Source organism: Bradysia coprophila (assembly GCF_014529535.1).
Source record: "Bradysia coprophila strain Holo2 chromosome X unlocalized genomic scaffold, BU_Bcop_v1 contig_39, whole genome shotgun sequence".
In the NCBI taxonomy this organism is placed as follows: domain Eukaryota; kingdom Metazoa; phylum Arthropoda; class Insecta; order Diptera; family Sciaridae; genus Bradysia; species Bradysia coprophila.
The window spans coordinates 2,767,152-2,781,523 of record NW_023503329.1 but is presented as its reverse complement, the minus strand read 5'-3'; the positions used below and the strand labels follow the sequence as shown (position 1 = coordinate 2,781,523).

General features: G+C 35.2%; 2 protein-coding genes across 4 annotated transcripts in view; both read left to right on the top strand.

Annotated features, from left to right (window-relative positions):
• Positions 1-14,372, top strand: part of LOC119069814 — a 35,199-nt gene that overhangs the window by 862 nt on the left and 19,965 nt on the right. The window contains exon 4 of one of the 3 annotated variants that reach the window (XM_037173975.1): positions 69-304. The exons of the other annotated variants lie outside the window; for them this stretch is intronic. Coding sequence (XP_037029870.1) covers positions 69-168 — 100 coding nt within the window. The 3' untranslated portion in view covers positions 169-304. Of the gene's footprint in view, positions 1-68; positions 305-14,372 lie in introns of those variants that run through there. 3 annotated transcript variants of the gene reach the window in all.
• On the top strand, positions 3,368-4,746 carry LOC119069809. Its single transcript, XM_037173968.1, has 5 exons — positions 3,368-3,527; positions 3,592-3,690; positions 3,752-4,006; positions 4,074-4,396; positions 4,468-4,746. The coding sequence occupies exons 1-5, from the start codon at positions 3,441-3,443 to the stop codon at positions 4,598-4,600; spliced, it is 897 nt and encodes a 298-aa protein (XP_037029863.1). The 5' UTR covers positions 3,368-3,440; the 3' UTR covers positions 4,601-4,746.

The window sequence follows — 14,372 nt, the reverse complement described above, 5'->3', positions numbered from 1 at the left end:
ATGAATGTTTTCAGTTGATTTGACGCTGCGGGAATGCTAACAACCATTTTTTTCTCTCTTTTTTCCAGATGTGAAACGTCTTGGATGATAATGCGTTGCATTATGAAAGAGAACCGGGAGAGATCCTTTCTAGGTCCATTTTATCCGATAGATTTAAAAGATGAATAGCACTGACGCGGAACATTTGTCATTTTTGTTGACGCCGCCGTTGCGTTAAAGTTCAGTGAACTGACAAAATATTTGATTTAAAATTTTAAATAACTTTGATTTTATTCGATTCCGAATAAATATTTTGCTTTTGTTAATGCAATTCTGGTTGTGGTTTGTTGGGTGTGCTCGTGTTAAAATTTGGAACCGAATACCTAAGAGGAATTATACACAAAGAGGAAATTTCGAACAAAATTACGTAAAATATGCTGTGGTCCCAACATGAAATACGAAATGTTTCCTAGTGTGTGTTTGCCCCAGTCTAGGTATAATTTATCTAAGCCGAATTTTGCCATCAACAAAACGTTAAACAGGCGATGCTAAGGCTTGATTTCCACTTACCAACAGAGTACTCCGTGTGCAAGACAAAATTGAATTTTTGACAGCTCGCTCTCACACGAAGTACTTTTTGTTGAGTGAAAACCATACTTAAGACGGTTCATGAACTTCCGCTTCCCAATTAAATCAGAATTGAAATGAGAGACCGTTGGATAAATAATTAGCAGCTGAAATTATAATACTAAGCCGCTTGAAGAGTGAACGCCATCGAAATATTGAGTGTTTAGAATTAGTAGCCAGATGAACTCTTATAGCTCTAACTGAGACATTTTAGGGGAAAGTTTTTTTAGCCTCAACTGTTTGCATTCGACTTGTAAAATTTGAAAATCTGATTCCATAAGCCCTAAGTTACTAAGGGATTCTTCTAAAAAACAGCAGACCGAAATCGGATGCATTTTCCATTGGAATTTTTTATGTGTGCCCAGTAAGGTATTCGACTTCAGAAGCAAAAGCCACTTTCAAAAAAATTCTTCAAAGCTTGTGTGGTGAGGTGATCAAAAACCGAAAACATGCACTTTTCTCACAAAATTTTTTCCAGTTACACGAGCCGTAGAGGGTAGTGTAGGGTGTCATTAGAAACGTAATTGCATGTACTTTCGGGGCAAATAGACTGAAAACTTAAACTTTTGTTACAGAAATTTCTCGAGGTACACGAAACGTACATAGTCGTGTGGGATGTCATTAGAAAGGTACTGTCAAGGCAAATATTGTCTTATGGGGATTTGAAAGCATCAACGATGAAATATGAGAAGTTGAAATGTTTAACTGATCACTTTGCATCGTAGATGGTAGCAAACTTCCGTAAGACTCTACTTCCAAATTTCTGTAAGCAAAGTGTAAGTTTTCAATGTTTTTTCGGTTGAAAACTTCAACTGCACATATCTCAGTGTGGGTGAATTTTAAAACCAATAAGAAACTATTTGCCCCGAAAGTACATTCAATTACATCTCTAATGACACCCCACACCAGCCTGTACGGCTCGTGTAACTGGAGAAATTTTTGTAAGAAAAGTGCATGTTTTCGGTTTAGCCATACACACTAGGCAAGCTTCGAAGAATTTTTTTCAAAGTGTCAAAGTTTCATACTCGACTAAAAAAAAGTCACGTGACCACTTCATAGTTCTATCAGAAATTAGAAGAACTCAACAATTTGGAATATGAAACAGTTTCAATGAAACTTAGCTTTTGAACAGTGATGACCGACATCATAGTCTCATTGTAAGGGATCATTTAAAAAGTATTTCCATCTCTTTCAACCACATTCTTAACCATATTTTGCCTCCCTTGACATACTTTACGTACGATCCCTAATTGAGAAAAATATAAAAATTTTGAATAAGAAACATAGCTAACGCCGACCCGTACGAAACACCTATTCGTATCAAAAGCCTTTATTGTAAAACTCTTCATTTCTCTTACTTCATTTTCTTCTCTGCTGAAAAGCTATTCGCGCTTTAAAATCACTTGCATTATCCACTCTTTGCCTTGCTATCATCAACAAATAAATTGCCGGAGGCAATATAGACAGCCCCGTACGAAGTCAAATTTCATAAATTCCTATTTAAACAGCTATATACCGCTATATTTACCTATATTTCACTATAAATAAACAATCCACAAATGAATTTGCTATTATATAGCTCTACATGCCTGTATATTGCTCAATATAGCTGTATATAGATATATATATAGAAGTCCACATATGGGATTCCTAAAACCCCCCACACATAACCAATTACTTCTCTGTTAACAGAAACTCTCTAAGTACCATTTTTCCCAAGATATTTCAATTTTACTAAAATCCAATATGGACGCCGGCAGCCATTTTGTTAGGAGACCGGAAATAGTTCTGACGATTTACATTCGTTAATACCTTTCAAACAAAAAAAAATTCATGAAATTCGGTCAAAATTTACTCGAGATATTGACAAAATACTCCACGTTCACTGTACGGCCGAGTAGCCAGATAAGAGCTCACTCCAAGAGACCTAGCTCACGCTCCGGAGAACATAATTTCAAAAACTTTTTTCTCTGATTGGTACGGTCAATACCTATCTAATAAAGCTAAAACAGACGAAATATGTTCAAATGTGGCCGACCTACAAGCAAAAACTGCTTGCCGCCCTGTGCCTGTTCCACACCAAGGGGTATAACTCACGAGTCGGTCATCCGATTTCCATAAACTTTTTTTTTGTCGATCGGTATTGCAAATACCTTTTATTTGACGTATCACTTACAAGTGTAACGTTTAAATGTCCGGAGATATCTTCGAAAAACCGTAAAGCACTTATTGGGCCACACCTCGATAGGGGTCGATCCAAAATCACTCATTTTCGAACTTAGCCTGTCTTTTGACATTACCAAACGGGAAAAAAAAATTCAAAATCGGATGCGTTTTACTCAAGTTATCGTGCAGACAGACAGACGGACAGACGGACATTTTTTTTCTTCACTGATTTGGCATCTCTAGACAACCACAATAGGTTTCCCCTTACTCAGGGAGTCCAATTCGACGTGTTACAAACGTGTGCGTAAACCTATAAGACCCCAGTACTTCGTACGGGTCTAAAAATTGCTTCTGAAATCTGTGAGATATCTTAGGGAAATTGAATGGTAGACTTGGAAGTAAGATCGTTGGACCTACATATATTTTAAAGTAAATATTGTGCTACCGAAATCATCGAAAAAGATTTATTTATCGCCCAAATGTAGTCCACATTTCAACGAAGCACACATTGCTGTTGCATCTACATAAAAAACTGCCAACACTGCAGCTCGAAATCACCTGATCAAAATCATAAAGATCATAAAAAGGAAGACAAAATAGTCTCACGGCTCATTCAGTGTTACGAAATCGACCTTACTGTATCGTTCAGTATTCTAAAAAGCTTCAAAATGAAGTTCATTGTCGTTTGTGTAACTGTGTGCGCAATAGCGCTGAGTTTTTGTTTTGATTTTACTCTTGGTGCAAGACCTCCAAAGGTTGTTGCCAATAGCTGGGCTTCCGCAATAATCCAATTACTGACGGACTTCTGAATCTTTACAGAGTTTTCTGAATCACAATCATGACGAAAGACGCCTTCACAGCGACTTCTCTCCTATTCACTCTGAAAATTATTACATAAAACATCCCAATATTCCGAGTGTGAGTTAAAACGGTAATTTCCACAATAATCGAGATGTTGTTTGAGTTAAAGTCTTTACAGGGCGAGGGTTGTCGACGAATTAAAGTCGTTCGAAGCGATCCAAACTTTTCTATTACTGATTTTGCAAACGAACTGGATCAGCAATACAACGAAACGATAACAAAAATTATTGCATCATGGCTGAATTGCAGCAAAACATTCGATGTGCCGACTGGCGAAGCGTCACAGTTGTTTGCAACTAAAGTACAAGTGACCCAAATTGTGCCCAGACCCCAAAGATGTGCTGTAGACTGTGTGCTGCGTCAAACAGGCGTGGTGAGTACTAGAGTTATAATGAGACAATAATCCACAATCAACTTTTACTAAAATCATTTTCATCTAGATAACTGATGCTGGCATGAACGAGACAGAATATATGTTGCAGATCAAGAAACTGCGGTTCAATCACACATCATTCGACATAACCAAAAAGTCGAATGAAACAAAAGCAATGATATTGGACACGACCTATCAAAAAATGATGAGCTTGGCCACTAATGATGAGTGTTTTGCAGTGAGCGGTACTCGTGGTTTAGTTAACGGTACTCGTGGTTTCAGGGAAAATGCGCCTCCACATTTATCTGAAATTTGTCACGGTCTCATCGACTCCTATGCATACGCGGCTAGTCTATGCAAACATATGTCCAATGATCCTAGAGGCGACAAGTAAGACGAATCTATGGATTTAATGGAGTGAATTGTGAACAAAAACATTTTCTTTTTCTCTATTGTTTCAGCTGTATGAGGTCTTACATAAAAGTGCAGTGCATGAACGAATTGCAGACTTTCAGACGTGGTTATCAAAGTCCTTTTTATCCGATTCCTGGTGAAACATTTGTAGCAACCGAAAAAGCTGTTATGGCCTGTTGAGTTGACCCGAAACATTTTTGAATTTTATCCACGCGGTTGCGTTTGAATTGAATTGACAAGGAAGAAGTGAATTGAATTGACAGAGAAGAAGATTTTTGATTTTAAATAATTTTGATTTCGTTCAGAATAAATGTGTTCTAATTGTTGATGTAGCAATTTTACTGATATGCCATGCCACCTGTCCTTGTGTCGAGTGCTAAAAGTCCCATTCTTTTACACTCTTCAAATTTGTTCACTCTTTGCCCGACCACCGACAGTTTGGTCTTCAAAACGAAAAGTAATCGTATGTGACTGATGTTGCTGCTGAATCTCTTAGATACTTTTCCTCATCGTGTTAGGTCTTCAATTTTGATACAAGGAAGAGAACAAAAGAGGAAAAAGAAGCCAGTCAAACGGCGTCATTTGACTTACATAAAGAGTGCACGAGTATTTGAATCAGTCAGGCGATATTATTACACGAACTTACGTGAGCATAAAGAGAAAATTCTTTTAAAAAAATCTTTCTCTTGAAAACCACCAAAAATCTATTTCGCACCATTAACTTGTGACGTATGAGACCTTCTATCGATAGATAATTTCCCGGGCTTTTTATTCCCCGTTTCTCATGAGCAATTTGTTAAACTAATTTATCTCCTGCAAGCTGATATTTCATACATTACGCGTTTCTGCATATAAACACAAACACATACATAACCACAGCCTATACGATTGGATAATTCACACATAACCCACCTAGGGTAAATTTACTTTCCATCTACATATTTGAAGAAAAAAAAATCGCCGAACGGCGGAAGCGAACACGGGACCAGCAGCATATCGATGGGTCAACTGTCAAAGCGTTTACACGTTAGCTTGGGTCACTGCTGATTTTATTAGTTTTGTTGATATTGGACTTCTGTGTGTTTATTGTGGTAATGCTAATCGTGATTGCCTAGTCTTGCTGCTCCGGAATAGTGTGAAGTTTTCTGTCTACAACTGGAATACTAGCTGTGAAATCCGTTTATTTTGGTCAACATCGCATAACCTCAATCTTTTGTTCTCAACGGTTCGTTTCTTCAAACAACGATAATGGCATCGGAATGTTCTACATGTAAGGACCAGATAACATACTACAGCATAGTTTTATGATAAATTAGAATAATCGAACAATTTGTAAAAAGAAACATCGCGTCTAAAGGTTGGCAACCGACTCATAACTACAGCATAGTTTTATGATAAATTAGAATAATCGAACAATTTGTAAAAAGAAACATCGCGTCTAAAGGTTGGCAACCGACTCATAACCACAGCATAGTTTTATGATAAATTAGAATAATCGAACAATTTGTAATAAGAAACATCGCGTCTAAAGGTTGGCAACCGACTCAAAACCACAGCATAGTTTTATGATAAATTAGAATAATCGAACAATTCGTAAAAAGAAACATCGCGTCTAAAGGTTGGCAACCGACTCATAACCACAGCATAGTTTTATGATAAATTAGAATAATCGAACAATTTGTAATAAGAAACATCGCGTCTAAAGGTTGGCAACCGACTCATAACTACAGCATAGTTTTATGATAAATTAGAATAATCGAACAATTTGTAAAAAGAAACATCGCGTCTAAAGGTTGGCAACCGACTCATAACCACAGCATAGTTTTATGATAAATTAGAATAATCGAACAATTTGTAATAAGAAACATCGCGTCTAAAGGTTGGCAACCGACTCATAACTACAGCATAGTTTTATGATAAATTAGAATAATCGAACAATTTGTAAAAAGAAACATCGCGTCTAAAGGTTGGCAACCGACTCATAACCACAGCATAGTTTTATGATAAATTAGAATAATCGAACAATTTGTAATAAGAAACATCGCGTCTAAAGGTTGGCAACCGACTCAAAACCACAGCATAGTTTTATGATAAATTAGAATAATCGAACAATTCGTAAAAAGAAACATCGCGTCTAAAGGTTGGCAACCGACTCATAACCACAGCATAGTTTTATGATAAATTAGAATAATCGAACAATTTGTAATAAGAAACATCGCGTCTAAAGGTTGGCAACCGACTCATAACTACAGCATAGTTTTATGATAAATTAGAATAATCGAACAATTTGTAAAAAGAAACATCGCGTCTAAAGGTTGGCAACCGACTCATAACCACAGCATAGTTTTATGATAAATTAGAATAATCGAACAATTTGTAATAAGAAACATCGCGTCTAAAGGTTGGCAACCGACTCATAACCACAGCATAGTTTTATGATAAATTAGAATAATCGAACAATTCGTAAAAAGAAACATCGCGTCTAAAGGTTGGCAACCGACTCATAACCACAGCATAGTTTTATGATAAATTAGAATAATCGAACAATTTGTAATAAGAAACATCGCGTCTAAAGGTTGGCAACCGACTCAAAACCACAGCATAGTTTTATGATAAATTAGAATAATCGAACAATTCGTAAAAAGAAACATCGCGTCTAAAGGTTGGCAACCGACTCATAACCACAGCATAGTTTTATGATAAATTAGAATAATCGAACAATTCGTAAAAAGAAACATCGCGTCTAAAGGTTGGCAACCGACTCATAACCACAGCATAGTTTTATGATAAATTAGAATAATCGAACAATTTGTAATAAGAAACATCGCGTCTAAAGGTTGGCAACCGACTCATAACCACAGCATAGTTTTATGATAAATTAGAATAATCGAACAATTCGTAAAAAGAAACATCGCGTCTAAAGGTTGGCAACCGACTCATAACCACAGCATAGTTTTATGATAAATTAGAATAATCGAACAATTTGTAATAAGAAACATCGCGTCTAAAGGTTGGCAACCGACTCAAAACCACAGCATAGTTTTATGATAAATTAGAATAATCGAACAATTCGTAAAAAGAAACATCGCGTCTAAAGGTTGGCAACCGACTCATAACCACAGCATAGTTTTATGATAAATTAGAATAATCGAACAATTCGTAAAAAGAAACATCGCGTCTAAAGGTTGGCAACCGACTCATAACCACAGCATAGTTTTATGATAAATTAGAATAATCGAACAATTTGTAATAAGAAACATCGCGTCTAAAGGTTGGCAACCGACTCAAAACCACAGCATAGTTTTATGATAAATTAGAATAATCGAACAATTCGTAAAAAGAAACATCGCGTCTAAAGGTTGGCAACCGACTCATAACCACAGCATAGTTTTATGATAAATTAGAATAATCGATCAATTCGTAAAAAGAAACATCGCGTCTAAAGGTTGGCAACCGACTCATAACCACAGCACAGTTTTATGATAAATTAGAATAATCGAACAATTCCTAAAAAGAAACATCGCGTCTAAAGGTTGGCAACCGACTCATAACTACAGCATAGTTTTATGATAAATTAGAATAATCGAACAATTTGTAAAAAGAAACATCGCGTCTAAAGGTTGGCAACCGACTCATAACCACAGCATAGTTTTATGATAAATTAGAATAATCGAACAATTCGTAAAAAGAAACATCGCGTCTAAAGGTTGGCAACCGACTCATAACCACAGCATAGTTTTATGATAAATTAGAATAATCGAACAATTTGTAAAAAGAAACATCGCGTCTAAAGGTTGGCAACCGACTCATAACCACAGCATAGTTTTATGATAAATTAGAATAATCGAACAATTCGTAAAAAGAAACATCGCGTCTAAAGGTTGGCAACCGACTCATAACCACAGCATAGTTTAATGATAAATTAGAATAATCGAACAATTCGTAAAAAGAAACATCGCGTCTAAAGGTTGGCAACCGACTCATAACCACAGCATAGTTTTATGATAAATTAGAATAATCGAACAATTTGCAATAAGAAACATCGCGTCTAAAGGTTGGCAACCGACTCATAACCACAGCATAGTTTTATGATAAATTAGAATAATCGAACAATTTGTAATAAGAAACATCGCGTCTAAAGGTTGGCAACCGACTCAAAACCACAGCATAGTTTTATGATAAATTAGAATAATCGAACAATTTGTAATAAGAAACATCGCGTCTAAATGTTGGCAACCGACTCATAATCACAGCATAGTTTTATGATAAATTAGAATAATCGAACAATTTGTAATAAGAAACATCGCGTGTAAAGGTTGGCAACCGACTCAAAACCACAGCATAGTTTTATGATAAATTAGAATAATCGAACAATTCGTAAAAAGAAACATCGCGTCTAAAGGTTGGCAACCGACTCATAACCACAGCATAGTTTTATGATAAATTAGAATAATCGAACAATTCGTAAAAAGAAACATCGCGTCTAAAGGTTGGCAACCGACTCATAACTACAGCATAGTTTTATGATAAATTAGAATAATCGAACAATTTGTAATAAGAAACATCGCGTCTAAAGGTTGGCAACCGACTCATAACCACAGCATAGTTTTATGATAAATTAGAATAATCGAACAATTTGTAATAAGAAACATCGCGTCTAAATGTTGGCAACCGACTCATAATCACAGCATAGTTTTATGATAAATTAGAATAATCGAACAATTTGTAAAAAGAAACATCGCGTCTAAAGGTTGGCAACCGACTCAAAACCACAGCATAGTTTTATGATAAATTAGAATAATCGAACAATTTGTAATAAGAAACATCGCGTCTAAATGTTGGCAACCGACTCATAATCACAGCATAGTTTTATGATAAATTAGAATAATCGAACAATTTGTAATAAGAAACATCGCGTCTAAAGGTTGGCAACCGACTCAAAACCACAGCATAGTTTTATGATAAATTAGAATAATCGAACAATTTGTAATAAGAAACATCGCGTCTAAATGTTGGCAACCGACTCATAACCACAGCATAGTTTTATGATAAATTAGAATAATCGAACAATTTGTAATAAGAAACATCGCGTCTAAAGGTTGGCAACCGACTCATAACCACAGCATAGTTTTATGATAAATTAGAATAATCGAACAATTTGTAATAAGAAACATCGCGTCTAAAGGTTGGCAACCGACTCAAAACCACAGCATAGTTTTATGATAAATTAGAATAATCGAACAATTTGTAATAAGAAACATCGCGTCTAAATGTTGGCAACCGACTCATAATCACAGCATAGTTTTATGATAAATTAGAATAATCGAACAATTTGTAAAAAGAAACATCGCGTCTAAAGGTTGGCAACCGACTCATAACCACAGCATAGTTTTATGATAAATTAGAATAATCGAACAATTCGTAAAAAGAAACATCGCGTCTAAAGGTTGGCAACCGACTCATAACCACAGCATAGTTTTATGATAAATTAGAATAATCGAACAATTCGTAAAAAGAAACATCGCGTCTAAAGGTTGGCAACCGACTCATAACTACAGCATAGTTTTATGATAAATTAGAATAATCGAACAATTCGTAAAAAGAAACATCGCGTCTAAAGGTTGGCAACCGACTCATAACCACAGCATAGTTTTATGATAAATTAGAATAATCGAACAATTCGTAAAAAGAAACATCGCGTCTAAAGGTTGGCAACCGACTCATAACCACAGCATAGTTTTATGATAAATTAGAATAATCGAACAATTCGTAAAAAGAAACATCGCGTCTAAAGGTTGGCAACCGACTCATAACCACAGCATAGTTTTATGATAAATTAGAATAATCGAACAATTTGCAATAAGAAACATCGCGTCTAAAGGTTGGCAACCGACTCATAACCACAGCATAGTTTTCTGATAAATTATAATAATCGAACAATTCGTAAAAAGAAACATCGCGTCTAAAGGTTGGCAACCGACTCATAACCACAGCATAGTTTTATGATAAATTAGAATAATCGAACAATTTGTAATAAGAAACATCGCGTGTAAAGGTTGGCAACCGACTCAAAACCACAGCATAGTTTTATGATAAATTAGAATAATCGAACAATTCGTAAAAAGAAACATCGCGTCTAAAGGTTGGCAACCGACTCATAACCACAGCATAGTTTTATGATAAATTAGAATAATCGAACAATTTGTAATAAGAAACATCGCGTCTAAAGGTTGGCAACCGACTCATAACCACAGCATAGTTTTATGATAAATTAGAATAATCGAACAATTTGCAATAAGAAACATCGCGTCTAAAGGTTGGCAACCGACTCATAACCACAGCATAGTTTTCTGATAAATTATAATAATCGAACAATTCGTAAAAAGAAACATCGCGTCTAAAGGTTGGCAACCGACTCATAACCACAGCATAGTTTTATGATAAATTAGAATAATCGAACAATTTGTAATAAGAAACATCGCGTCTAAAGGTTGGCAACCGACTCATAACCACAGCATAGTTTTATGATAAATTAGAATAATCGAACAATTTGCAATAAGAAACATCGCGTCTAAAGGTTGGCAACCGACTCATAACCACAGCATAGTTTTCTGATAAATTATAATAATCGAACAATTCGTAAAAAGAAACATCGCGTCTAAAGGTTGGCAACCGACTCATAACCACAGCATAGTTTTATGATAAATTAGAATAATCGAACAATTTGTAATAAGAAACATCGCGTGTAAAGGTTGGCAACCGACTCATAACCACAGCATAGTTTTATGATAAATTAGAATAATCGAACAATTCGTAAAAAGAAACATCGCGTCTAAAGGTTGGCAACCGACTCATAACCACAGCATAGTTTTATGATAAATTAGAATAATCGAACAATTTGCAATAAGAAACACCGCGTCTAAAGGTTGGCAACCGACTCATAACCACAGCATAGTTTTCTGATAAATTATAATAATCGAACAATTCGTAAAAAGAAACATCGCGTCTAAAGGTTGGCAACCGACTCATAATCACAGCATAGTTTTATGATAAATTAGAATAATCGAACAATTTGTAATAAGAAACATCGCGTGTAAAGGTTGGCAACCGACTCAAAACCACAGCATAGTTTTATGATAAATTAGAATAATCGAACAATTCGTAAAAAGAAACATCGCGTCTAAAGGTTGGCAACCGACTCAAAACCACAGCATAGTTTTATGATAAATTAGAATAATCGAACAATTTGTAATAAGAAACATCGCGTCTAAATGTTGGCAACCGACTCATAATCACAGCATAGTTTTATGATAAATTAGAATAATCGAACAATTTGCAATAAGAAACATCGCGTCTAAAGGTTGGCAACCGACTCATAACCACAGCATAGTTTTATGATAAATTAGAATAATCGAACAATTTGTAAAAAGAAACATCGCGTCTAAAGGTTGGCAACCGACTCATAACCACAGCATAGTTTTATGATAAATTAGAATAATCGAACAATTTGTAAAAAGAAACATCGCGTCTAAAGGTTGGCAACCGACTCATAACCACAGCATAGTTTTATGATAAATTAGAATAATCGAACAATTCGTAAAAAGAAACATCGCGTCTAAAGGTTGGCAACCGACTCATAACCACAGCATAGTTTTATGATAAATTAGAATAATCGAACAATTCGTAAAAAGAAACATCGCGTCTAAAGGTTGGCAACCGACTCATAACTACAGCATAGTTTTATGATAAATTAGAATAATCGAACAATTTGTAAAAAGAAACATCGCGTCTAAAGGTTGGCAACCGACTCATAACCACAGCATAGTTTTCTGATAAATTAGAATAATCGAACAATTTGCAATAAGAAACATCGCGTCTAAAGGTTGGCAACCGACTCATAACCACAGCATAGTTTTATGATAAATTAGAATAATCGAACAATTCGTAAAAAGAAACATCGCGTCTAAAGGTTGGCAACCGACTCATAACCACAGCATAGTTTTATGATAAATTAAAATAATCGAACAATTTGTAATAAGAAACATCGCGTCTAAAGGTTGGCAACCGACTCATAACCACAGCATAGTTTTATGATAAATTAGAATAATCGAACAATTCGTAAAAAGAAACATCGCGTCTAAAGGTTGGCAACCGACTCATAACCACAGCATAGTTTTATGATAAATTAGAATAATCGAACAATTTGTAATAAGAAACATCGCGTCTAAAGGTTGGCAACCGACTCATAACCACAGCATAGTTTTATGATAAATTAGAATAATCGAACAATTCGTAAAAAGAAACATCGCGTCTAAAGGTTGGCAACCGACTCATAACCACAGCATAGTTTTATGATAAATTAGAATAATCGAACAATTCGTAAAAAGAAACATCGCGTCTAAATGTTGGCAACCGACTCATAGCCACAGCATAGTTTTCTGATAAATTAGAATAATCGAACAATTCGTAAAAAGAAACATCGCGTCTAAAGGTTGGCAACCGACTCATAACCACAGCATAGTTTTATGATAAATTAGAATAATCGAACAATTCGTAAAAAGAAACATCGCGTCTAAAGGTTGGCAACCGACTCATAACCACAGCATAGTTTTATGATAAATTAGAATAATCGAACAATTTGTAATAAGAAACATCGCGTCTAAAGGTTGGCAACCGACTCATAGCCACAGAATAGTTTTATGATAAATTAGAATAATTTCCTTGTTAGCTTCGACTATTTTTAGTCTGTTCTAACTTTTACTTGACCGTGTTAGTAATTGTCAATTTTGTTTATGTTTATGTTTACTCACTGGATGTGAAAAGATTTGTATCAGTTTGTGGATGATGCAAAACTGTGAGGATCAGATAGCCCACATGACTGATGATGTATCAATAAAGATGCGAAACGTCTCAAGAATTTGTGTTTAATTCTTGCCACCAATGATGGACCGAAAAATCTAGTAAAGCCAATGCTCAAATAAATTAGAATAATCCAACAATTTGTAATAAGAAACATCGCGTCTAAAGGTTGGCAACCGACTCATAACCACAGCATAGTTTTATGATAAATTAGAATAATCGAACAATTCGTAAAAAGAAACATCGCGTCTAAAGGTTGGCAACCGACTCATAACCACAGCATAGTTTTATGATAAATTAGAATAATCGAACAATTTGTAATAAGAAACATCGCGTCTAAAGGTTGGCAACCGACTCATAACCACAGCATAGTTTTATGATAAATTAGAATAATCGAACAATTCGTAAAAAGAAACATCGCGTCTAAAGGTTGGCAACCGACTCATAACCACAGCATAGTTTTATGATAAATTAGAATAATCGAACAATTTGTAATAAGAAACATCGCGTCTAAAGGTTGGCAACCGACTCATAACCACAGCATAGTTTTATGATAAATTAGAATAATCGAACAATTCGTAAAAAGAAACATCGCGTCTAAAGGTTGGCAACCGACTCATAACCACAGCATAGTTTTATGATAAATTAGAATAATCGAACAATTTGTAATAAGAAACATCGCGTCTAAAGGTTGGCAACCGACTCATAACCACAGCATAGTTTTATGATAAATTAGAATAATCGAACAATTCGTAAAAAGAAACATCGCGTCTAAAGGTTGGCAACCGACTCATAACCACAGCATAGTTTTATGATAAATTAGAATAATCGAACAATTCGTAAAAAGAAACATCGCGTCTAAATGTTGGCAACCGACTCATAGCCACAGCATAGTTTTCTGATAAATTAGAATAATCGAACAATTCGTAAAAAGAAACATCGCGTCTAAAGGTTGGCAACCGACTCATAACCACAGCATAGTTTTATGATAAATTAGAATAATCGAACAATTCGTAAAAAGAAACATCGCGTCTAAAGGTTGGCAACCGACTCATAACCACAGCATAGTTTTATGATAAATTAGAATAATCGA